Genomic DNA, 23,899 nt, shown 5'->3' on the forward strand with positions numbered 1-23,899 from the left:
CCAAGGAGGAATGGGGATCCCAGAACCATGGACATGGGCCTGCTCAACTCAAGTATGGCACGTCCTCTGCTTACTCAACTCCCAAGACGACGCGGTCCAGCAAACGGCGCGCCGTGAGATCCGAACCCTCGTCCGAAAACGCTACCTTGACAACATCGATGGCATGGGAGATGAAGACCTGATCCCGAAATATTTCAACGGCCAACTGCGTCTCAGGGAACCATATCGCCGGTACATTGACTGCATGGACCCAATGGCACACGCTCCCAAGGCCCTTGCCACAGTAAAGCTTCCGATCAAATACATCAGAAGCAGCAACACCTTCGACATCGAACTTCCCCTAGATGAGAATGAGGAGAACCGGTACAACACGACGGGATGGAGACGGACCAAAACCATGGTGGCCAGAATCAAACGAGCGTGTGAGGCACGATTTCCCAAACTCTGGACCGAACAGCCCATCCAAGGACGAGCGGTGGCACTCCTGCAAAACCCATGGTCCAACGTGTGGATAAAAAACGACGACCTGTCCACCAGAACCTGGCAATTCGCAGCGAAGGCAAGAACCGACACTCTCCCAACCAACTTCAACCTACACAGATGGACACGCGGAGAGAAACCAAAGACCTGCAGCTACTGCGGAGTAACGGAAGGGATCCATCACATTCTTACACATTGTCCCCTCAACCGTCAACTCAAAATCGATCGGCATAACAAGATCGCCCGCAGGCTCGCCCGTGCAGCTCGGTACAACTTCCCGATGGCACAAGTCCTGGAAAACCAAGCCCCTCCAGGCTTACCCGAGGTTCAACAGCGGCCCGACATCATCATCATCGACGAGAACAGAAAGTCAGTTACTATCATTGATGTCGCAGTGTGCGGGCAAATGGACGCCGACTTCCTCAGCAAAAAACGCAACGAGAAAGTGGAGAAGTACGCCCACATCCGCACCCACTACGAACAACTGGGCTACACCGTCAACCTCGACGCGGCTGTCTTTGGAGACCTCGGAGGAACGGACGACGCCAATATGAGCATCTTCATGGAGCTTCTTGGAACGCGGGATAGCTATGCCAACCGCATGCACAGGTACATTGTCAACGACATTCTACGTATCGGCCACCGCATGTGGGCAGCGCGCTGCTCCCGAATGGCTACTGGACACGGCCCGAGACCCGAAAATCCTGATCACCAGCACTCTTCGCAACAGCAATCCTCACAACCCCCACAGCCTTCGAATGTGCAAACTGATACAGCAGAATCCCCTTCGGCCCCCCTCGAACCGCCATCGGAGCAATAACTCATTATAAATCCTACTCCACCTCAGAGGAGAATCCGACCACTCTTCGACGCGCCATCCCCAGATACCCTCGCAAACCGCATCATACAGGAAGCCTATGAAACTGCAGTCGCCATCCGAGATACAAATAATCCATACATCAATGAGCTAGATACTATGCCTCCTGAACACGATCCAACATATCCTCCATCGCCATCATGCCCCGACACGAGTTAAAAAGCTCGCGTTCTCTTTTCTAATTTTCTTTCTATTTCTTTCTATTCCTTTATCCCCTTGTTTTTCTCTTTATGTTTCTTTTTTTTTTGATGTCTCCTTCTTGCCTTGTCTCGTTTTCTCTTGGTTCCTCTTCTTTTTTTTTCTTTTTTTCTTTTTTATTTTCCCTTTTGGCCCTCAGCTTATTATACATCTTATTAGTGTTAGGCATGCAGCACGCAGGAGACGCAGTGGATAACGTCTTAATCTTTAAAGAAAGAATAAAGGAAAAGGGAGCACAGGACACACATGTTGTTGGTAGTTTGATAACAACAATTGGCTTGTGGTGGTCTATCATACCAATATTAATTTTCAAGTGTAGTCGGTCTTTACACTAACGTATTAGTACGATTCTCTTATCGTTTACTTTTCACCCTTATCACTCCATAAAATTTTATCAATCAATTTTAATAGGGCAATGTTGAAATTGGGTTATTGAAGGAGCAGAAGTTCCTGAAAAGCTGAATATTGCGGGTAATAACGATAAAGCTTTAAAAATTTATCAACTATATAAGACTCCTACTCATGAGGAGCTGGTTTTGGGACCCATTATAACTGAAATGGGATATTAGGAATTAGCGTAAAATAATTTAAATCACTCCACTATTCAATCAGTTTATGAGAGATCTCTTAAAGTTATGTGGAATAATGTCTCCAGCATGAACCTAAAGTTTATGAACCTTTAGAGGGCGATTTTGGAGATTATTCCTGCTCCTTTGTCATCATTATCCGCTTGGATGTTCACATAGAGTCAAACTCGGACAATAATTATATACTTTTTCTTATATCACTTTCCCTATTTTAATCTCTCTCCTTTCCTAATAATCACCCAAGAGGTAAATATTTTATGATAGCTCTATCTTATCCTGGGCCCTTATTGAACCTCCTGAGTAAAGAAGTTGAGTGGTCCTCTATCATGTTCTCTCGATATTACTTTTCATTGGAGGAGAAAAAGGGTATGGTAGCTTCTACGTCAAAAGCACCTGAGTTCTACCCCAGCCTTCCTTTGAAACGAAATTAGAAATATGTTGATGATCGACTATAATATTTAGTTAAAAATACATGATATAACAGGTTACCTTACATTCTCATGTCGTTTGATATGAGGAGAGCAAAGGGGTTGAAGGAGAATTACATTTTCTATCGCTGTAATAGATATTTGGGTTTAGCATTCCGCTGAGACCATCAGTTGATTTTTCCTTGGAGGAACTTTTTGCCTTAGAGATCATTTTTCATGCTGGTCGTTTCTAGTAAGCTATTTAGTGGAACTGAAACCGAACCTCATTGTTTTCTGGGAGACCAAGAATTCTTGAAGATATACCGTTTTGATTTCGGAACTCTTCTCGGACGACACAGTAGATGATAAAAATTCGCTTCTCAAAAATAAATATATACATTATGTATATATATATATATATATATTGAAGCCTTTTAAATTGCAAAGGTGTAAAATGTTATCTTCAAAAATATTAATGATGTTACTCTCCGGCCGGGAATTGAACCCGGGTCGCCCGCGTGACAGGCGGGAATACTAACCACTATACTACCGAAGAATTTCAACTATATCTTTTTGGCAGATAATTAATATTTCTTTAAGAAAACTTTAACTGCGCCACTTCTTTTGAATAAATCTTTGTGCTGTCTTTGGATGGCACATTGGTTAAGAGTCCCGGAACTTAACCATTGTTTGCTGAGTTCGATTCCCGGTGAAGGCACCAGTACTAGAGATGTAGCCGGGACATACTCTAGGAATTGAGTTATACGCTGCTTCGTTACAACTTCTCTGAAATGCAGTAAAATGTGTCAATGGAATTCTTCCATATATAATTTCAACTTAATCTGTATCTTTCTCGGTACAAGCAATTCTACTCTACTAGGCTGGTCTGGAGCATTACCTGGGTGATTTTAACGCAGAAGTCTACCCTGCCTTTATTTGTATAGGAGACTTTTCAATAAAGGTCCTTTGTTAAATAAAAAAATAAATCTTTGCCAGAAATTGGCTATAACCTGCACAGAGAAATACAACTTTTTGATTCATCTTTACCGACTGCCTTCATTAATACGCTTTACAATATTTGGACAATTTAAAATAAAATCTGCAGTTCTTAAAAATCAGTAACAACCTTTTCTTAGTAAATCAGGCAGTAAAATAGGGCGACTTCCTAACCCTATTACCTTTTCTTATCTTGGATTTGATGACTTCTGCTACCCTTCATCTTATATACTACTACAGATTATTTTTTTTTCCTTATTTTTTTTTCGAAAAAATATGAAGTGTATTCGCACTCTCATAATATCTCACAGGTTTCACTTGACATTCTTGTCTCCCTTGTTTCGTCCCTTTACTTCCATTAAATATCGAAAAGGAAGCTTTTTAATAAAGACCCTAAACAAAAAAAAACTTAGGTTTAATGAACTAGTTTTTCTATCAATATTACAGCAACTAGCAACCATTATCAAATGACTACAAGAATAGGTAGCAAATATCTTCAGAAGAAATCCAAATACAGAGTGCACTAGTAAGTCTGCAACAACCTTCAGGAGTTGACATGGGTCCGATAAATATCAAGGATCAAAAAAAATTTGCCACCTGACTGCTATAAATCGCGGGAACTATAAAGTCCAGTTGCTGACCACAAGAAGTCCAATTGGCATTATATCTATTAGAAAAACACTAATAATAGCCAAAAATTTCCTCGAACGATAAAAAGTTCCATCTTTAGCTTATTAAAAGAATCTAATGTATCGATCTCTTCGCAAAATATCCAGATCAATGCTTAAGGGATGACGCAAGTTCAAACCATCCTTTTCACATCTCTTTCACATATTATCATTCAATGTGGCAGTCCCTCTTGGGTATGAGAAAGTATGTTCTTTACCTATTTTGGCAATACAATATTTACTACAGGAATAAGCAAATTTTGAACTTGAATTTACTCTACGATATAATCCACTGCGATATTTAGAAGAATACATTTTACAGGGTATATAGATTTGTCACAAGATATTTTATTCACTCGTAAGGCAAAAATATTATGATATACATCTTAATGTAAAAATAGTTAGTATAATAATAATAGTAATAATGATAATAATTAATGACAAATATTTAATAAAGGAAATAATTAAACTACATAAAAGGAGTATAATTACTGAAGGGTCATTTTTTCAGTGCCTCTAAAATTATGATGCTCTAGCTTCCAACTCCACCACCGCTGGCTCGGTTATGCCATCTCCAATGATGGCCTCAACCATGGCTTCCTTTTCTTGCTGCTCAGACTGAGCTCGTGCTGCTGCCAGACACTCCAAGTATTCTTGGTAGCGTACAAGCTCGGCCAGGAGATATTGGCTCTTACGCTCCCAATTGCTGGTTGCCTTGAGGAGTTGTGGAGATTTGGGTGGGTAGAGTTGCTCCATCGCTTCACGGTATTCGCTGTGGTTTTCCAGCTCTCGTTCCAAGCCCTCCACATGCCGATTTAGTGCCTGAATCTGCGATGCTTCATCAAGATTGCTCGAAACCATAGGAGGTGCGGGTGGCTGCCATTCATTGATGGGTCGATCAACGACATATCCATTACCAGATTGCTCTGCCTTAAATTCATCCCCATCCTCTTCACCGCCGCTCTTAAGGCACCGAGACCACCCATATTCTATATTGCTTACCCCCCCTGAAAGCGGCGGCCGACTCTCACGTGCTGCCTGGTAATTGCATGTACTGACCCACTCTGTCACCTGCTGTGCATTCGGTGCCTGGAAGAGGTAGATGCCTCCGTTTGATATCGTCAGCGCAAATACATGTGGCCTAGCTCGCGAGTAACCAGGTGGAGGCAATGTTTTTGCAAGAGTATGCCTTAGGCTGATACGCCCGGCAAGCACAGCCCCTGCCATCCACGGGGGATGACGTTCTCCGTTACGGTGTACGGGCGTTACTTTCTTCGCGTCGGTTTGGAACATTCGCAAGGATCCACGATCAACTACAACGAAGAATTCTTTCCAATCCCGTTGTCGTGCCTTGTGGTCCTTCTTCTCCAGAAGGTGTTTTCTTAAAAGAACACCCTGCTTCATATATGGTACGCAAAGAGGTGTAGCAGAGGGTATGGGGGAATGAAGGGTGGAGGCGTTCGAAGCTCCACTTGTTATGGACATTTGGTCATCAAACTCGAAGTCCCCTGATTTACCCGCAAAGGTCGAGAGTGAGATGGAGGAGTGAGCGAAGCGGCGGTTGGGACTAAAAGGATTAGAGGGATGGTTGAGAGTATGCATGCTTTCACTCTTATGAACCACCTGGTAATGAAGTGAGTCCTTTTTATCATGCAATCGAGGAGAGGCACCATCCCTTGAATCTCTAGTGCTTGGGCGATTTAGCGTGCTACGACTGCGATTCAGACTGACGGCGCTTGTGAAACCTCCAGGATGCATCGATCCGCCGAGAAGTAGCATTGACTGGCGAGAAGGACGCACAGGTGGCTCGGAATTACAGCCAGTCGGCTGGAGTATCTGGTTGGTGCGGATAGCTGAGTACATCTCTTTTAGGACCGACTCGATATCTGAGAGTTGATTAGACAAGGGAGGAATTATAGTCTTTTTAATACTCTGGGAGCGACGAGGCCTTGAATTAGTTCCAGTTCTTGTAGGCGAATCCCCGTTAACACGTTCATTAGGCAGATGCATTCGGACTGTACTTAGGGTATTTTTGACAAACTCGCTGCGTGTCATGCGATTGGAAAGTTCAGCGATATGAAGGTCGGTATTCAGCAGGAGAAGGGAATAAGCAACGGCATGGACAATATCTGGCAAAAGATAATGAAGAGCCAAAATCAAGTATTTGATGTAATATGTTTCAATATGGTTGCACTTACCGGCACTTCCAAATATTGTGCTCGAGTTACATTCAAAATAACGTTTTGCAAACGCTTCCAGTATTCTGTCAACTTTTTGCGTTTCTCCCTTTAAATAGAGTCGAGCGCATAAACTTCGAAGCGCGTCGTCCAGACGCAACTCGGAAAAATTAAAATAGGACATGTAGCAAGAAAGGACAAGGGTATTAAGCTCTTCGCTAAAGCATAATACAATTGATGTTAATTGATGAGATCAGCAACCTTGAAAATGCTTGACCCCTTACTTTTTTCCAAGAAATTCTGCGATATCCTCTTTCTTCAAAAAAGTTTCGTCCTCTTCGTAACAGCGCCGAGCAATTTGGCTCACCTCGTCTTCCTCTGTTTCCCCTTCTTTGCTATCTAAATTGGTCGTTTCTTCTTCTATCTTCTCGCTCAATACATTTTCCTCTACATTTTCCTCTATATTTTCCTCTGCTTTTCCTTTGCCACTACTACCTCTGGTCTCCTTATCCTCGACCCAAAACGAAGGAGCGCAACTTCGCCGGGCATTCTCTCTATCAGGGTTGGGTCGCTCCAAGTTTAGTGAGGAAGAAACAGATCGAGAACGGGAGAGCATAGGCGTTCCTGGTTTTTCGAAAAAAGATGAGGCTGCGCCTTTCTCTGGTTCTGGACTCTTTTCTCCGATGTCTAAGAGCATGGCGGTGCTAAGTGAGTCAGACTGTTGAGAAGTATCAAACGGGAGCAGCGGCAATTCTGGCTTGTGCAAAATCTGCGTGAGGCGTTTTTCTTGCTTGGACATTTCAACTGCATCTATTCGTGTGTGAATGTTTTCTGTCCGATCTGAACCAGGATCCGAGACTGAGGAAAGTGCCCGTAACGGCTCTTGTCGCCTATCTACTCCTCGGCATTCTAAGGGCGGAGTTGGGAGCTGTAGTGATGGCTCCATAGCAATTCTCCTTGAATTCCAGGATCTTATCGCAGGGGAATCGTTCTCAGTGGACAAACTTGTGGCGCGTATCAATTGTGTACGGTGCTTTTGTGGTGAGCTTGGCTGTTGCTGACTCTGTAGCTCATCTACTGCTGCCATGAGCCGCAGGCTTCGACGTTTATTTTCCACATCCATTTGAAGTTTTGCATATATGTTAGCATAATCCAGAAGTGTACGTTGTAAATGTTTCTGTTCATCGTCGAGCTCGGAGTCATTTTCGTTATCGATTTGCTTTTCGAGGGTACCAGAGCGCGACCGTGTAATGCTACTGCGCAGTGGATTCTGGATATGCCGAGGAAGTGGATTGAAAAACGAAGTTGATTTTGGGGTAGAAGGAGGACAGGTTTCGTCGCCTGAAATAGAATTTTTCGGTTCCTCAGTCCACTGCGTGATAGTCTCGCCATCATTTGTCTAAGTATATATAGAATTTCCAGTTAGGAATTGCGATTGTCAAGTGTTAAGAGGGATCCTAGAATACCTTTCCGAGTTTTCTGAAAAACATCTTAGTTTTAAACATACGCTTAGCAAAGCCAGATAGCATAGTCTGAAGCAAGATGTCCGCAATTTCTTTAATGAGAATATTCTATGTAGTAAAGTACACTGGGCTTACCTGTCCACCACCATTCGTGTTCAAGTCAGAATCTGTATGCTTTTCTTTCATTCTGTATCTCCTTTTAGCTTGTCCTATGTGAAAGAATGCGGATGGAGATGAAGTGCATCTTGAAAGACCGAAAGAAGACGGGTTGAATTACCTTCGCGCTGGTGAATTTCAGGGACGGATTTGGACCTAATACCTGCTACATCCGCAGGTAGCGGAGGTAGTTCTTTGGCCTTATTCCTGTCTGATGTCGGGGCGATGGATTGTGGGAGATCACCATTTGAAATGGGAGACATTTCAGGTACAGTAGTGGGGGCACGGATGATCGAAGAGTCTGGATGAGACTTGTGCCAGGGTGGCGCACGGCTAGCGTATGGACTGGGTATTGGCTGCTGTAGATGGTGCGGCTGATGTGTGAGGGAGTGCGCGGCCATTTATAGGTAGGAAAACGTGGAATGCATTAAAGAAAAATGAAGGAAGGAGGAAGGAAGATTCTTGCAAACGAGACTTCAATAGACCTGTTAGGTTAATAAAAAATTTGGTGCAAGTTTCATTTCTATGAAGTTTGAGACCTAAATTTATTGGGGCGCAGCATTAGTACAACCTTTGAATCTGATTTCGAGAGGACTGATCTTCCAAGTAATTGTGAGGGAAAGAGAGCGGCCTCTGCCTCGAAGCAATAACATCCCAGCAGGCTATGTTGATCTCTCTGGGGAGCCGTCATAGAGCTCGCTAATGCTAGTCTTTGGGTATATTTACTTCAACTATAGTGCTGCCTCGGTTATAAATCGATCTCATCTCAACAAGAAATTTGTGCGAGGTCAGTTATAAAAAGAAATTAACTTGGATGCCTACAGCGGAGAAATTGCCCAAAACCTTGGCTGAAGTTGAAATTAATTAAATGGCTCCTCCTGGCAGCCGGACGTAAATGCCGGATAAGTTTGATCTGTGAGCACCTACTCTCAATACAAATCTTAACATGAGTCAAATGCATCCATAGCGTGATATAAACGCAAATCTGCGCAAGTTCAGAACAGCCTGATTATACGGTGGCCATTTGTATCTCCTAACCGATTCCTAGCACAAGGAAACAAAGGGGAATATTATATGATTGAATAAAAGCACTCAAGCCCATCCGCGTGATGACGGCCAATTCAGGAGCTGGGTGGCCATCTTACGTGTCGTGATGAGACCCATCTCGTTTCCTGTCTTTTGCAGTCAACAAATACATCTAAATCGGTGTTATTTGAAAACTTTGTTTACCAGAGCTGGAAGCAAATTGAAGCCACCAGGTCTTGTATTAAGACGCCTGCTGCATAGAGTGGCTATACCTTCACACTTTTTCCTCATATAACTATTTATGCCAACTGGAGGGTTCTCCACACATTTCTGGTTTTCCTCCACTAAAGCTCATCGACTATTCTACCCCACCAAAATGGATCTCTCTTTTAGTTTGGACATTTAGCATACGTATCGCACAAGACCCGTAGATAGATCTTACCTATTGCTATTATTACCCTATAACTTCTTAGGTTATTATGGTTTGTGTTAGAGCGCAGGGCAGATGTGAAGATTCGCCTACCAATAGGATAAAATTCTTTCGAAAAAGCAACAAATCCATCAAACCTTCCCTTATTTTCACTTAGCATTTGCTCCGATATCTACTTTCTGAAGACTTCAATGAGCAATATCACTAAATACGATCCTTTCCACCAAAGTTTCGCCATGACTAACCCTTCGGTGCTAATATTCTCATACTAGTGGAGAATGCGAGGATCTCATATTTATAAGTGTGCAGATAAGTGCTTCTAAAAGGTCCGGGCAACATTAAATACGGTCTGAACGTTCTGTTTATTAGCACAAACACTTTTGATTTTTAAATAAGCCAAGGTGATATATAAAAGTTTTCCGAAATCCCTAATCACGATCTTAACATTTCGCGCTTTTGTGTGATTTCAGATTATAGAAATATAAATGCCAATTCATAATAATCAATGTAACACTAATTATTTAATGAGGCTACGTGTTAACAAAATCAAGTGATACCGATTATAAAAACATCAGAGGGCTAAAATCACCTGCAAAATTCTCTTCTGTATTGCGTAGTTCAAAAAAAGTGCTTCATTTATTTTGAATACAAGATGCAAACAATAATCGATTAGTATTCATCGAAGTTAGTGTCATCACCAAAGACGAGATCGTCGTCGGAGTCTTCCTCCTCAGCCTCGGGGAAGAGACCCTTGGAGCGGAGGTAGGCAATGGAAGCGGGAATGGCCTCATCACGCATTTTGAGGGTGAATTTACCCTTTTCGGGATCAGCCGCGATCTCACCAGTGGCGAGATCACCTTCTACTGACAGAAGCTTGCCATCGAAAAGGCCGAGGACGTGTTCCGTCCACTCCTTGATGTTGATTTTATCAGCTTTGTCCTTAGGAACGTAGCTCACAATAGCCAATTTCTCGTTATTAACGGAGAAGATCATTTTGCCAACTCCAGCAGAGCCACCGCGACGCTCCTCCTCAGTGGGGTCGATTTCGGCGTTCATGGCCTTCATGGACTCGACCAAAAGTCCGACATCACCTTCGGGCTCATCGACTTTGGTGCAGAAAAACTCCAAACCACCCATCTCAGCGACGCCCAGGATTTCGATACCGCGCTTACCTCCCTCCTTGACGACCTTCTTGAGCTTTTTCTCGTCGAATCCGGACATGGTGATTATTTCGTTACTTGTAAAAAAAAAATAAAAAACGAATGAAATAGAAAAATTTTTTCTCTAGTGATTTGCACTTTTATACCATAAACAACACGAGTTTACGCCAGCCAATGACTGCGTGTCAAAAAAGTAGCTAAATAAATGCTGATGTCACCAAGACTGGGAAAATAGGATTGCGAATCAAAGATCATCTTTGGAGACTATCCCCATGGCTTGATATTTGATTGGGCGGGATGAATAAAATCTCCAATTGTACCAAAGTGTAGGAGCAGACATGCAGCTTTTCTCGATACCTACGCAAGATTGGTGAAAATGCCCGTAAATAATTTATTCTATTCTCCATCGCATTTCTATCGCGTTGAATTTTTAGCATTCATTCAAGTTGAGAGAGCAAACAGCACAATTTAAATTTAAAATCTTCCCGCTTAAAGATAATTATTAATGCTCTTTATGCTGCTGAGATCAATTTATTTGTAATGAACTTTATTTATATCGAAGGGGCATATTATGCAAAGTGTCAATCCCACTTACCATTACATCTCACTATTATCATGCATACAATAAACTAAGATTGTCTTAATATTCTCTCCTACTCAATGCGATACAAGTCCATTTAAATCTATTTTATAAAGACAATGAAGATCCCGCTGCAGTTCATTTTATAAGGATGGCAAGCATACATATGGAAACTGTCCCGGCCTCGATTGTTCGAATCAGATTTGATCGAGTAGAGTCGTTCGATGCATATTGGCACGCCCTCCAACCCTATCAAAGTAGCCCACATTCGGAGAAAGCTCTTTGAGGGAAATGAGAGTGGCCCCAAAACATCACGTTGTAAACTCAAAAATTTCAACAATGCTGTTGCATGGCTTGAGTGGACTACCCTGTATTGATTCAATATATACGGGGTGAGAAATTACTCTCGTAATTTTGGGTTGACACTTAAGAATGCTTGAAGAGTTAAATATGGCGGGTTTATTTTATGAATAGGACGAAAGATAAACTGATCAAGATAACATTCAAACATCATTATTAATATCACGACATCGAAAAGAAGAGGTCTTAATAAAAGTTAACAAAGAAATGAAAGAAGCAAAAATGGTCGACATTAAATCTAATTAGAAAATGAAGGGAATGGAGCATCTCATAACGAACTAATACTTGGGAGTGGATGACCAGCCCAGAGAGTTCTCTTGCAACATTGGAGGGGAGATCTCATTGGGAGGATACCGTTCTGACCCCAGGATACGGTCGCGTTTTTCTTGCCGACGCCGCTTGTACACATTAATGAAAAAGGCAACAATACCCAACCAGACTATGGTGGTTGCGGCAACTGCTAGTCCTATCACAACTCCCTTATTAGAGTCAGAACTGGGCTCCGGATTCGATTCTCCAGAGGCAATGATGTTCATTCCTAACAAACACAATATTAAATGTCAGCACAGGGATTCAGGATGGCCGACGCCTAAATTATGATTGATGGTACCTTCATTGTTGGTGAGCGCAAGCGGGAAAGATCGATCGATGAACTGGCTGATCTTCCCGTTTGGATTCGTGTATAGCTTGCTCTGCCCATCACTAAGGACCTGCTTAATTGGCTCGATGGATTCACTTGGCACAGCCATTACCACCAACACACCGCTAGTTCCATCCTCGTTTCGTCGCACCTGGCGAGCTTTTCTAGTTGCATCGCTCATGCTCAGCACAACCATGCGGGACGGAGGAACACCAACAGCAGAGCCAAGCTCATTGGGCAAGAAGTTGACAATCTGCGCAGCAAGGATTGGATCGTGGCATACCTGGGCGTACTGAATCCCCATCAGTTTGAGCATTACTGTGGTGCTTCCGGGGGGCGGCGTTGCCTTTGTGTCGGGAACAATCACTTCAGGAAGATTAGAGGCTGGCGAAGCACGAGATGTAGAAGTAGTGGAGGTAGTTGCGGCATCGGCTGTTTCTTCCATATTAGTGCGTGTCTTTGTAACCGTGTTGGTTGTGGTTTCTTCGAGGCGGAGTGTAGGCGGAAGCCAATCTATATCACTGTAGTCTGTAGTGGGTGTAGTGGTGGCGGTAGTTGATGTAAAGGCTGTGGATGTGGTTGGGGTTGCAGAAGCGGTCTCGCTATCTGATGGTTTGGGAGAGGATGGTGTTTGGCTGGTTAAGCTAGACCCTGTGGCTTCAGTCGCACTGGCAATTGAGGTTGCGATGGTGGCCGAGGGCGAGGCACTGTTTGGCAACTGCGAGGTTGCAGTGGCCATGCTAGCCAAATTGGACTGAGTCGCAGTGGCTTTTTCTACGGATACGCCCTCCAATGTGCTCGTTGTTTCTGATGAAGAACCCCCCAAGAGTGGGTCAAGCAAGGGTTTCAATGGCAAAGACATGGAGAGTAAAGGTTGGTCTTTCTTTGCTGTGGCACTCGATGGTTTCTCTTCAGATTGAAGAGGGGTAGTCATCGGTGTTCCTATCGCTGATTCATGCATGGGGCGAGAGTGTCGTGAAGGCGTGGGAGTGGCTTGTTCCATAGAGCGAGGAGGTTGGGACGCAACCGACCTGTGTTCCTCGTTAGACATGCCCGACCCTACGACAGAAGTTGGCTTGTTCGCCTTTGCTTCAGCTGAATTTGACGAGGTCGGAACATAACTGCTAGAAGATGGAGCGACACTGGAGGAGGTTGAGGGGGGAGGAGTGGGCTCATCACCGCCGCTGCTTGTAGACATAGTTGGAGAGGCTTCTTGCGATGGGGTCTCAGTTGGAGTTGCGCTCGAACTCTCTGCTGAGGTACGCTCTGGAGATGCCTCCATGCTGGAGGAGGTAGTCTCGGTTGCTTTGTCCTTCTCCATTACTTTCTCTTTTTCCATGGTCTTTTCATCTGTGTCTGTTTGCTCCGACTTGAGCTTATCCGTTTTAGTACTCTCCTCCTCCATCTTGGTGTCCTCTTCTTCCGAATCATCCGTGGCGGCCACTTTCTTCTTCGTCGCCTCAGTACTCGAGCCCTTGGCAGTAGTCTCTTTTTCAGAGTCCATGGTCTTTGCTTTTGGCTTTGCCTTGGTCTTGACTGCTTCTTCTGTCTCCTTTGGCTTCATCGCCTTGGCGGTTGACTTGGTGGCTTTCGCGGTTCCTTCTGTAGTGGCCTTCTTTGGCTTTGCCTTTGGCTTGGTTACAGATTGCCGGCCGGTGTTTGCCTTGTTGTTTTGGGAGGAAGAGGGTTGATTGTTGTTGTTGTTGCCTCTCTGATTCTGAGGTTGGTTCTGGGGTTGGCTCTGGGACTGTACCTGCTGGCCACCTCCGTACTGATTTGAAAACTGAGACCCCTGTGATCCCGTCCCCATTTGTGCAGGATCAGGACGATTGATGCCCTATAGTAGACAAGCGGGTTGTTAGTTCGCCCTATAGTCCCAAACAGTATGGTCATTCCCTTCTCTCTCTCCCCTTACTTACCAGGACATTACTCTCTAGATTCTGTATGGCATTAAGGAACAGCCGAGATAACTGTCGCTTCTTATAAGAATGCCTCAGCTCTCCGTCTACGTGAATGGTCGCCATACTCTGGACGGATAAAACCATCATTAGGCTGACGGCGAGGTAGGGAGCAAGTCGCACCATGATGGCTATGCTTGAATTAAGGGCCCACTATTTGAAAGTGTTAGCGCTAACAGGAATAGGCAGGGAGGACGGAGACACTACAGAAATGAGGGGAATGGATAGGCAGTTGAAGATGGAGCTGTAAAAGACTCAAACAAGGAGAAATAAAGGAAGGGAATGGGAAGGGGGTGGTAATAGAACGAATGACACTTGGATATTAGAGGTGCTACAGTTGGTTCAAAGACTCACTCTCACTAAAGATAGAAATGAACACACTTGAATGAGTTCAACGGGGATGTAGAACGACCATTCAAGATGGAATGAGATTCAGAGATGGTCGTCTCTTTCCAACTTCTTCTTTGAAAGAGGAAAAGGGGAGAGGGAGGGGATGGATATCGTCTTATTTCGTATCGCACAGAAGGGAAAGCATTATTAGGCATATGTAACGCTAGCTCATAACGTGCGGTGCACGGATATTGCTTATGTTTCAATCTTATCCCTATTTAAGACAATAGGGGATGCGAACGTGTGCGACGTTGGCCTCAAGGGACGGAAGTGAGCACAGGCCATTTAATTCTATGAAATTCATTCCCAAAACACCGATTGCCGGAGTACAAAACGTCTTCTCTAAATTAAAAGCAACAGTATAAAAATAAATGATTGTGCTGACAGTTCGATCTCAAAGCGCCAATAATGGTGCGCTAAGCTCCCTTAAAGTCTCAGGCAACTCTTGTAAAGCAAATTAAGAAGCATCGCAATAAAGAGAATACACCTAATTATAAGATAACCGGGAATAATTCGGTCTTTAAAGGCCGAAAATTACTATGAAAATAAGAGAACTGAAACAAAATAATTCTATTAAAAAATAAACTAGCTATTAAAAAAGCAAAGGGAACGCTCAATCGCAGAATGCTGAGCGTTTTTTTTTTCTCACAATCATATTGAGCTTCAACTAAAGAAACACTAGTAAAATCAATTAAACCCGACTTGACTACAGATGAGAAGATCCTAGATAAACCTCTGGTATAAAACCAGTTTTATAATATAACCAAGCATCAACTAATGCTACACAAGGGTGCGAGAGGCGACTTGTGCCTTTTTCTTAATATGAATTCAGAGCAATGAGGCTAGCACACTGCCGCAATCGCTGTAGCAGAGATAGTGATGCTTAAATTTATTTGACATTTTTATATGTCAGAAGAGCAATCAAATCGTTTTATAAACGCCCGTTGTAGTGGAGTCACAATCGCGGTTAATCCCTTTTCTATATCGGTGGTCAGCATCGCCCTTTCTCTCAAGTGAAAAAGAAAAAGCGTGTTCCTTGAGGAGAGATTTTGAAAAATTCGTATTTTCTCAACCTATTATTTTTATTGAAATATAAAAGAGACTGGCATTGCTCGGTATCCTATTACTAATATATATACCACGGCGACGCGATTATAGTAAAACAGAGCCTGGGCTTGTATGCACTGCAGTTTGTAATACGAGCGCATGATGCATTTTCGTTCTCTCTCTGTATCACATTCTACAAAAGTGGATAGAAAATTGATAGGAAGAAACCCCATTTTTTACGATTCTAGGTAATACAACTAATAGATGAGTGCAATGGTCTTCATACAGTAATATAAATGGAAATTACGCAAATGGAGAATAGGGCTGTGTTTGTTTAAGGATAAAATAATAAGATTTTCTTTAGAGATATCCATTTTTCTTGTTCTCAGTAGTAGTGTGGATTGGGCTGAGAATCATTTTAGCAAAAAACAAAATTGAATCGCCCAACGTGGGGGTCGAACCCACAACCTTGAGATTAAGAGTCTCACGCTCTACCGATTGAGCTAGCCGGGCTTCCGCTGAAAGAGAGTTCAAAAAGCCAAATTTGAATAACATAGAATCGTTTTGGATTTTTGCATTTTGCCGCCCTTGGTGGGGGAGGGTTAGTGTAGTGGACTATTCCTGGGATGCCGATGAGAACGGCGTGGGTTCGAATCCCACTTCCCCCACCAGCACTTACTCTTAGTTTGTGACTGCTGTCCACTTGATCAGAAGCTGAGTCTTGATTATTGAAAAGACCGCCCTTACGATAAGTACAAAAGATTACATCGGTTTCACGTACATGCTATACACGACAACTGCGATATACGCATATCGATTGAACGTCTATCGATCAAGGACCTATATCTCGTTAAGTCCATTGACATTAACTTCATGTAATATATGGAAATTAAATAAAAGTTTCCATTGATTGATCAAAAAAAAAAATTTGCCGCCCTTGGTGCCTCGATTCTGGCCCGAGGTTGGATCTACACCAAAAGATTGGGAGAAGGTTTGGACCTCCGTCCACAAGCGACCCACACTCCCTAAAACACCGTGCGCTACGCTGGTGGATCCTTGTAGAACGAGTAATCGCTAACTCTACATTTCCTGGTCACGATCCAAAGTGTACCCGTTGCAACGCTTCAAGGGTCACAATTCGTCATACCTTTTTCGAATGTCCGGAACCTACACCAGTGTGGTAGTGGGCGGAGAAGTGTATCATCACCATCACAGGTCCCCCAGAATTCTCAGGTGCTGATTGCTCGCAACCTTATATTAGGAGACCTATCTGGATCCTCACGAACAGCAAGACACGTGGCTCAAATCACCTTCGATTCGGTACTGTGGCAAATCCATCGGGATCGTATCGCCTTTCATTTTGAAAACACTCGAGCCTTATCCGAAACCATTATCAATCGGGCCAAGATGGATATTGAGGAGGCAATAGGAGCCGAACTAACAAGAGCCCGAATAAAGCGACAAATTGAACAGTTCCGAAGCAGGTGGTATATACTGGCCGCAGTGAAAGAAGGAGCTAATAGAGCGGCTCTAGAACTGGACTGACGCAGTAGCCCCTACTACTAGCCCTTCTCTTTCCTCATATCTCTCTCTCCATATCACCTATCAAGTCTTCCCCTAATACCCACAGTTAGCTGAGTTTTATTTCTCATCTACCCATCTGAGGAGAAAATTCGTTATGACCAATTTACCCCGAATTGCAATACCGCATTAATATCTAGCTCTCATTTTATTACTTTTAATAATGTAACGATTGTACTTTAGAGTCTTCTTAAACAATAAAGACTCATTTTTGATAAAAAAAAAAAAGCTTTTTGCCGCCCTTTTCGTAATAGTTTAAATAAACCACTGGATGCAAGTGCTTGGTCCTTTGAGGAAAAAAGCCGCCCTATTCGTCCAAGCCAAGGATTGTATTTATCACAGATAACCATGAACATGAAGATATTGCATTCAACTGTATCTCTTATCCGATTTACACATTGCCATCAAGGCTCAATAGCTACAGGCACAGAGGAAAGAATTTAAACTAAGGTTCGAGCAGAAATAGAAAAAGAACTCACCAATCCAGATCGATGAGAGCCGAGAGGTAGGCTTCTATTTCGAGGGAGTAAATAACACTTGGTTTGAACTTTACAAGCACGGGTCTCACCAGGCTATATCCCTTGATTTCTTGTACTATAAAATCTTGCTTGGAAGCCCCCTTCACTTATATAATATATTTTAAAATAAACCATAGTGTGCAAGTTTTCGCGTCCTAAAAGGAAAAAAAAAAGGCACTCGTTTCGTCCAGAAATGGCCAACTCTTCCAAGGCATTACGCGCTACATTGACGAATCCATAATGCACGTGTGATCACCAACCTGACCTACCCTGATTGAGCCCCGAAGTGTGTACCCTCTGCAGCGCTTCGAAAGACACAACCCGTTACATTTATTCGAATGTCCTGAAGTAACGCCAATGTGCCAGTGGGCACAGAGATATATCAACATCATTGTATGTCCCCCAGAACACTCTGGTATCTACTTCTAAGTTTCTAACACTTGGCGTCTTACCCGAAGCCCCAAGTATGCTAAACCATGTGGTTCAAATTACTTTCGATTCAGCATTGTGGCAGATACACCTGGGCCGCATTGTTTACCACTCGAGTATCATCCGAGACTCTCACCAACCGTGTCAAATTTGGTATCGAGGAACCAAATTGGTAAAAAGCGCGAAAAGTGCGAGGGCTCGAGCTGTTTCGGGGCAGGTTGTGCAAACAAGATGTGTAGATAGAAGGAGTAGATAGTGCGGCCCCGGTGTTGAAATGGCGTAGTGGTCACTTCTTATTATTTTCTACCTTTCATAACTCCATGTCTTTTGTTTTCTATCTACTTGACCAATCTTCTAATTACTACTGTCAAATTATTTCTTTTGTTTCCATTTTTCATTAGTTATTACTTGAGAAATACAAATTGTTATTTCCAATGTTTTATCTTGAATAGATTTGGCAAATTAACTTTTTCTTTTCTTTCTATTTTCCCATCATCCTGTAGCCACTGTATTTTATTAGGAATCTCTCTAGTAATAAAGACGCACAATAGCAAAAAAAAAAAAGCTATCGGTTGCACTTTATAGATAAGTTTCCCTCTATTGTCTTCCTTCTTTACTAAGATCATCTTTTTTTGTTTTTCTTTCCTTTTGCTTACTACTACCATGGTCATTAGGTATTGAAAAGAGGACTTTAAGAAAATCCTCTCTTTGTTGTAAAAAATAAAGCCGCCCATTATGGATCTCTCATTCAAAAGGAACAAACAAATATTCTATCCTATTTTAATAAAAAAAAAGAAAGCTTTCGACCGCCACTGCTCGAGCGTCATTTGAGAATCTCATCAACCTTGTCAAATCTGATATTAAGACGGCCATATAAGGTTATCCTTTTCTTCTGTTTATTTTTTTTTTTATCAGGAGCCGATATGATTTGAGTTCATATACTTATGAATTAAAAACTTGGCTGAAAGTTTACGTTGGCTGAGATGAATCTCTTTGTCACCTTAGCTATCCCAAAGCTGGATCAAATGTGAGCAAATTTGATCTTAAGCGCTACGTACTTCTCTAGGTCTATAGAATACTTTACAATAAAATACTTGCATTTAAATAACAAGCACTTTATTTTCATTAGCCATTCAATAATTTTATATCCTGTTTTATTTCAAAAAGAAAAATAAAAATCGTGCCCTGCAACATAGGGCTGCAATAAAACAGAAAATCAGATACAAAAGTAACTGTACGATACGTGCCAAGCATCCCACTCACCTAGGAAAAAAAAGCCTCCACTCAATGAAATATCCCAAGGCCTTCTTGGCCATTAGTCCGTTCTTGGCGTACCCTAAGTTCCATGGCGCTATCCACTCGATATAATGCACAAAGCTTTGTGGGACTGTTTTCTTGCAACCGATAGCCTTCAAGCTAGCGGGAATTTATGTTGACGGTTCAAAGGATCCACTCCGGCTGCACCAGTTCATACTACGAGGAAAGAAGGCTTAACTCTGTTACATACTAGGAAATTTTATGCTACTGTTTCTTTTCATGTTTCTTTTAATAGCCTGCAGATGGCGGCTTCGTTTCTTTGTTGATAGCCTTCTGTCTCCGCTACACATCACTGTTTTCGCTTCACCTTGATTGACATTGGTATTGGCCTCTAATTATAGTTTGATAGCGAAATGGCTTCATGGGGGAGCATCGGTTCAATTATCCGAGGCAAGCACCAACTCATTGTTTCCACCTAATTATCGACGGGGCGCCATTTTTTGGGTGACACTAGGCCACCGATCAGGGTAGGCCAGGGCTAGCCAGGGCAGCAATCCTTTCACTAGCTCCACATTATAATTTATTGCATTAAAGGCGGATGAATAGCCCGCAGGAGATAGAGCACAGTGACTTGGGGGAGGGGGGAGCCCTTCCATCTCCATATAGTGAGTATACCATAGAACGAGGGCAGACAAATTTGAATGGAATTGGCGAGGGACAGACGAGAATCGGTTGCCACCGCTTCTGACGTCACACCATAGGACAATGATATGGAAATTTTAGCCCGACCCCCACGCAACACTCCTCCTTCGTAAGATTCTCGACCTCGAGCCATGGATAAGCCAGCGCAATCAGCCCCAGAACCTCTCCCCCACGATCCACCGCCGCCCCCTTATTCCTCAGAGCATCCTGGTGCCACTTCGAACGAAGCCACTCCATTCGTTCCGTCTAGCTCGAATCATGTATACTCGCCATTTGCCGATTACTATCACACCGTATCCACCCAGATCCAGCAGCCCCCGGAGTGGAATCGCTTCCCGCTCGCTGCCTGGATGTTTTTGCTGGGCTGGGCCTTCCCTCCGCTGTGGTTTGTAGGCGCATGCTGCTTTCTAAGATCGAGCAATCCCTTCGAACGGGCTTGGGCCAAGGTGTGTCTGGTGGTCCTGCTTGTCAGTGTGGTGGTGGGCGTGTTTGTGGCCGTGGGGGAGATTTTCCGCATGATGTAACTGGGGGGAGGAGTGTAGAGTGCGTTTGTAAATATTTCCAATGTTCGTTTGACTCTCAATATTTGAACATCGTGTATCTTATTGCCCTGTTATTGCTTGTAAAAAAAAATAAAGAAAATTGCAATAGCTGGAGAGAAACAAGAGTAAAAAAAAGCATAGGTGAGGAAAAACAAGAGTGTAAGTAAAGAGTTTCTGATTTCAGCCCTTTCACAATTCAAGCACTTAACACGGACAGTTCGGTGCAGAAAAAAAAAAGTGGGAGAGGAGAGTGAAAAGAAGTGAAGAGACCAGACATTATATTATAGAAGAAAAGAAAAACAATTAGGTTGCGCGACATATTTCAGAGCAACAAAGACATCCCAGTAGAAACATAAATTATTCAGGCATGGGCCTTCCTCCGCAGATGCCTAAGCAAAGCATCCCTGCGGGTGAAGTGCTTACCGCACTTGTCACATCGCACACCGGCATCGCCCATATGCCTCCGCATGTGGCGATACAAGTCATACACGCGGTTGAACGACGCTTTGCAGATGTCGCAGACGGGCAGCTCGCGGACGGCGTGGCGTGTCTTCCGGCCGGCGGAAGAGGGGGGCGAGGAGGCGTAGGGGTGGTGGGAGTGACGCATGAGGTAGGAGGGGTGGGGGATGGGGGAGGGGCGGGGGAGAGGTATCCGAGTGAGTCGGGGAGGGCATATCCGCGCCCCAGCCGTCCTTGTGGTGCTGCTGGTATTGGTTTGGGCTGTGGTGAGGGTAGCGCGTGGGCTGCAGCGGGAGGGGGCAGTGGGACCTCTCGGCAAGCACGGTGCGCCTCCAGTTGGAGCCATCGCCCACCGAGGATGGCCAGGGGTCGTGGCCGCCGCGCGGCCGATAGTTCTCAGGGAATTCATCCCGGGCCAGCGAGGGATGCCACTCGCTGGTGGGCTGCGGGGGCGTGAGCAGCCACGCGGGGCGGTCGCCCAGCGAGACGGGCGAGACGGGGGATTGCGGCGGTGGCGTGGGGTCGAGCACGGTCTCCAGCCAGGACGACCCGCGCCCGGCTTGGATGTCGGCGCCCGCATCCGCGCGCATTTTTGGATGCTGGGGGTAGAAGGAGTGCGAGGACATGGAGGCAAGGAATGGAGTGAGATGAGCTAACAGGGGGAGGCTATGCACAGGAGGATTGGCGGCCGCTGGGGCAGGGATTTTGGGGAATAAATTATATATTTGACAAGAGACACCGAGCTATGTGGCGGCGTCCGGGGCGTCGGGCGGGGGCTAAAGGAGAGGCAGGGGGGGGGGGGAGAGGGGGAGACGGCGCCGCGAAGGAAGGTAAACAAAGAACAAAGGCCCGTTCGAGCGCTGGTATATAGGGAGGGGGAGGGGAGAGAATAAATAGGGGATGAGAATAAATAGGCTATTCTGAACCAGAAGCGTTGGCCGGCAACGCCTGAAAGCAAATAACTTATTCGGGGGGAAGCGCGGGGAGAGGGGGAAGAGGGATGATGAGGGGGATTCGATGATGATAAGGAAAGCAGAAGAAGGCCGCAAAAAAAAGCAAATAGTCAAACACAGCGCGTCCCCAGCCTTTGTTGCCTGTGTAGCGTGAGCGGCAAAATTCATTGGACTGAGCTTTATTGAGGTAGATCCCTTCCGCGCACCATTCGCGACATCATGCCTGCTGCAAACTTGCCACCATACAACCCGCCCGGAGGGGGGCGGCCGAGACAAAATGGAAAGGCCCAGAGAAACCTGGTCAGGGTGGGAAAAAGAAGCCGCCGCCCCCCTCCCTCGCCCCCAGCCGTGCCATGAGACCGATCTGCACCTCCCGCGCCAATGCCCCGCCCCGCCCCCCCTCGTGGGCCCGTCCCAGGCCCGAGGGGCAGAGACGGGGGAAACTGCAATCTCATCTAATTTGTCCCCTGTCAACCATGGCCCATCGCGGCCCGGTCCTCGATGAATACGAAACATGGTGCTCTTCGCCCAGCTCCGGGGCTTCTCCGCGGCCCGCTCTGGCTTTGCTCGACGCTGCACCACCGGCCCACGGTGTCTCTTCCAAGGCCGGCGAGGCTGGGCAGGACGCGGCCGCATCCGCAGCGGTGCATTTCCAGCCAAGCTTTGGGTCCGTTCGTTTCTGGGCCCAGAATCGTGAGAGAGCGGCTCACCGATCCAGTGCCGGCCCTCCCGATCCCGCCAACTTTGGAGCGGAGGTCACCGCATGAGAGAGGCACCTCCGGCTTCCAAATCGAGCCAGCCCTCGTACGCTTCGGTGTCGTGTGTACCACCCGGCCGAACCATTTGTACTCTGGCCCGGCCGGCGCTTCCCTCGATGACGGGAGGCCAATGGCTGCGCCCTCGCCCAAAACAAAGCCCTCGATCTCGCAGCTCGATGGCGATCTGGACCATTTCCGCGTCGTTGCCCCGGTGCTGCGGGAACAGGAGCTCCTCTCCCCTGGGACCGGGCGGCGGCCGGCCTCGACCTGCTTAGCAAGCCATGCCGGTTCAGAGCCCAAGCTCGATTTGCCGGCTGGGCCTGTGTTGATTTTCGCCCTATAAGCAGAAACACCAATTAACCGGAGATAATTTGTCATATCGGCTAGCGTGGGCCTTCGCTAACCCTATTCCCTAATACCTCCCCAATATGAATTCCCTCCGCTCCATGCACAATGCTTTCCGCCTCCCCCTCTCGCGACCAAGGCCATTCTCCACCCTCCCCGCCTCCCCTCGGGACCCGCCTCCCCTCCGGGCGCCCATCCCCCCTGGCGTAGCCCGCCAGCTCGAGGGATTTCCCAGCGTAATGAATCAGATCGTTGCATGGGGAGACATGGTATGTAACCCCTCCCCCCCCCCATCCCTAATCTCTAGCCCCATCATCGCGCTCATGTGGCTTCTGCTTTCATGCTTGGTAGGATAGCTTCGCCCATTTGAATAATGTGCAATACCTAAGGTACATGGAATCCGGTCGCATTAATTTTTTCCACTCTCTGAGCCCTTTCCTTCCCCCCTCCTTTATGGACAACTTTGTCACGGCCAAGAAGGTCGGCCCCATCGTGAAATCCATCCTGTGCAAGTACCGCTCGCCCGTGGTCTACCCAGACACCCTGGCCATTGCCCATCGGATCTCTGACCTCGGCCCCGACCGATTTACCATGGCCTTTCGCGCCGTGTCCTATGCGCAGGAGAAGATCGTGGCGGAGGGAGAATGTGTCGTGGTGACGGTGGATTACGAACGCGGGGGCGTCAAGGCGCCGGTTCCGCGTGAGCTGGTGGAGGTGTTTGAGACCGTGTTGAAGAGGGAACAGGGAGAGTGAAT

The 23,899-nt window shown here is 45.3% G+C and overlaps 8 protein-coding genes and 2 non-coding genes across 10 annotated transcripts; 4 read left to right on the top strand and 6 right to left on the bottom strand.

Annotated features, from left to right (window-relative positions):
- Nucleotides 1-10: 10 nt before the first annotated feature.
- Nucleotides 11-1,300, top strand: VTP21DRAFT_11276 (uncharacterized protein; the record flags this gene model as incomplete). Its single annotated transcript, XM_069390704.1, has 1 exon — nucleotides 11-1,300. One exon carries the CDS (start codon nucleotides 11-13, stop codon nucleotides 1,298-1,300), a length of 1,290 nt encoding a protein of 429 aa, XP_069252826.1.
- A 1,733-nt stretch (nucleotides 1,301-3,033) lies between these two features.
- On the bottom strand, nucleotides 3,034-3,105 carry VTP21DRAFT_t109. Its single transcript has one exon. It is a non-coding gene; the product is annotated as a tRNA-Asp (tRNA).
- Nucleotides 3,106-4,735: 1,630 nt separating this feature from the next.
- Nucleotides 4,736-8,410, bottom strand: VTP21DRAFT_11277 (uncharacterized protein; the record flags this gene model as incomplete). Its single annotated transcript, XM_069390705.1, has 6 exons — nucleotides 4,736-6,342; nucleotides 6,412-6,608; nucleotides 6,675-7,789; nucleotides 7,857-7,922; nucleotides 7,989-8,062; nucleotides 8,131-8,410. The coding sequence occupies 6 exons, from the start codon at nucleotides 8,408-8,410 to the stop codon at nucleotides 4,736-4,738; spliced, it is 3,339 nt and encodes a 1,112-aa protein (XP_069252827.1).
- A 1,724-nt stretch (nucleotides 8,411-10,134) lies between these two features.
- On the bottom strand, nucleotides 10,135-10,686 carry VTP21DRAFT_11278 (uncharacterized protein; the record flags this gene model as incomplete). The annotated part of the gene is made up of 1 exon (XM_069390706.1): nucleotides 10,135-10,686. The coding sequence occupies one exon, from the start codon at nucleotides 10,684-10,686 to the stop codon at nucleotides 10,135-10,137; it is 552 nt and encodes a 183-aa protein (XP_069252828.1).
- A 1,157-nt stretch (nucleotides 10,687-11,843) lies between these two features.
- VTP21DRAFT_11279 (uncharacterized protein) lies at nucleotides 11,844-14,289 on the bottom strand (the record flags this gene model as incomplete). The annotated part of the gene is made up of 3 exons (XM_069390707.1): nucleotides 11,844-12,103; nucleotides 12,176-14,042; nucleotides 14,125-14,289. The coding sequence occupies 3 exons, from the start codon at nucleotides 14,287-14,289 to the stop codon at nucleotides 11,844-11,846; spliced, it is 2,292 nt and encodes a 763-aa protein (XP_069252829.1).
- A 1,751-nt stretch (nucleotides 14,290-16,040) lies between these two features.
- VTP21DRAFT_t108 lies at nucleotides 16,041-16,113 on the bottom strand. The gene has a single exon. It is a non-coding gene; the product is annotated as a tRNA-Lys (tRNA).
- A 4,105-nt stretch (nucleotides 16,114-20,218) lies between these two features.
- Nucleotides 20,219-20,611, top strand: VTP21DRAFT_11280 (uncharacterized protein; the record flags this gene model as incomplete). The annotated part of the gene is made up of 1 exon (XM_069390709.1): nucleotides 20,219-20,611. The coding sequence occupies one exon, from the start codon at nucleotides 20,219-20,221 to the stop codon at nucleotides 20,609-20,611; it is 393 nt and encodes a 130-aa protein (XP_069252830.1).
- A 500-nt stretch (nucleotides 20,612-21,111) lies between these two features.
- VTP21DRAFT_11281 (uncharacterized protein) lies at nucleotides 21,112-21,714 on the bottom strand (the record flags this gene model as incomplete). The annotated part of the gene is made up of 1 exon (XM_069390710.1): nucleotides 21,112-21,714. The coding sequence occupies one exon, from the start codon at nucleotides 21,712-21,714 to the stop codon at nucleotides 21,112-21,114; it is 603 nt and encodes a 200-aa protein (XP_069252831.1).
- Nucleotides 21,715-21,833: 119 nt separating this feature from the next.
- Nucleotides 21,834-23,142, top strand: VTP21DRAFT_11282 (uncharacterized protein; the record flags this gene model as incomplete). Its single annotated transcript, XM_069390711.1, has 3 exons — nucleotides 21,834-21,875; nucleotides 22,233-22,758; nucleotides 22,841-23,142. The coding sequence occupies 3 exons, from the start codon at nucleotides 21,834-21,836 to the stop codon at nucleotides 23,140-23,142; spliced, it is 870 nt and encodes a 289-aa protein (XP_069252832.1).
- Nucleotides 23,143-23,227: 85 nt separating this feature from the next.
- Nucleotides 23,228-23,897, top strand: VTP21DRAFT_11283 (uncharacterized protein; the record flags this gene model as incomplete). The annotated part of the gene is made up of 2 exons (XM_069390712.1): nucleotides 23,228-23,413; nucleotides 23,496-23,897. 2 exons carry the CDS (start codon nucleotides 23,228-23,230, stop codon nucleotides 23,895-23,897), a joined length of 588 nt encoding a protein of 195 aa, XP_069252833.1.
- Between the last annotated feature and the right edge of the window lie 2 nt (nucleotides 23,898-23,899).

This window comes from Calcarisporiella thermophila (genome assembly GCF_041956535.1).
Source record: "Calcarisporiella thermophila strain CBS 279.70 unplaced genomic scaffold VTP21scaffold_8, whole genome shotgun sequence".
Lineage (NCBI taxonomy): Eukaryota > Fungi > Calcarisporiellomycota > Calcarisporiellomycetes > Calcarisporiellales > Calcarisporiellaceae > Calcarisporiella > Calcarisporiella thermophila.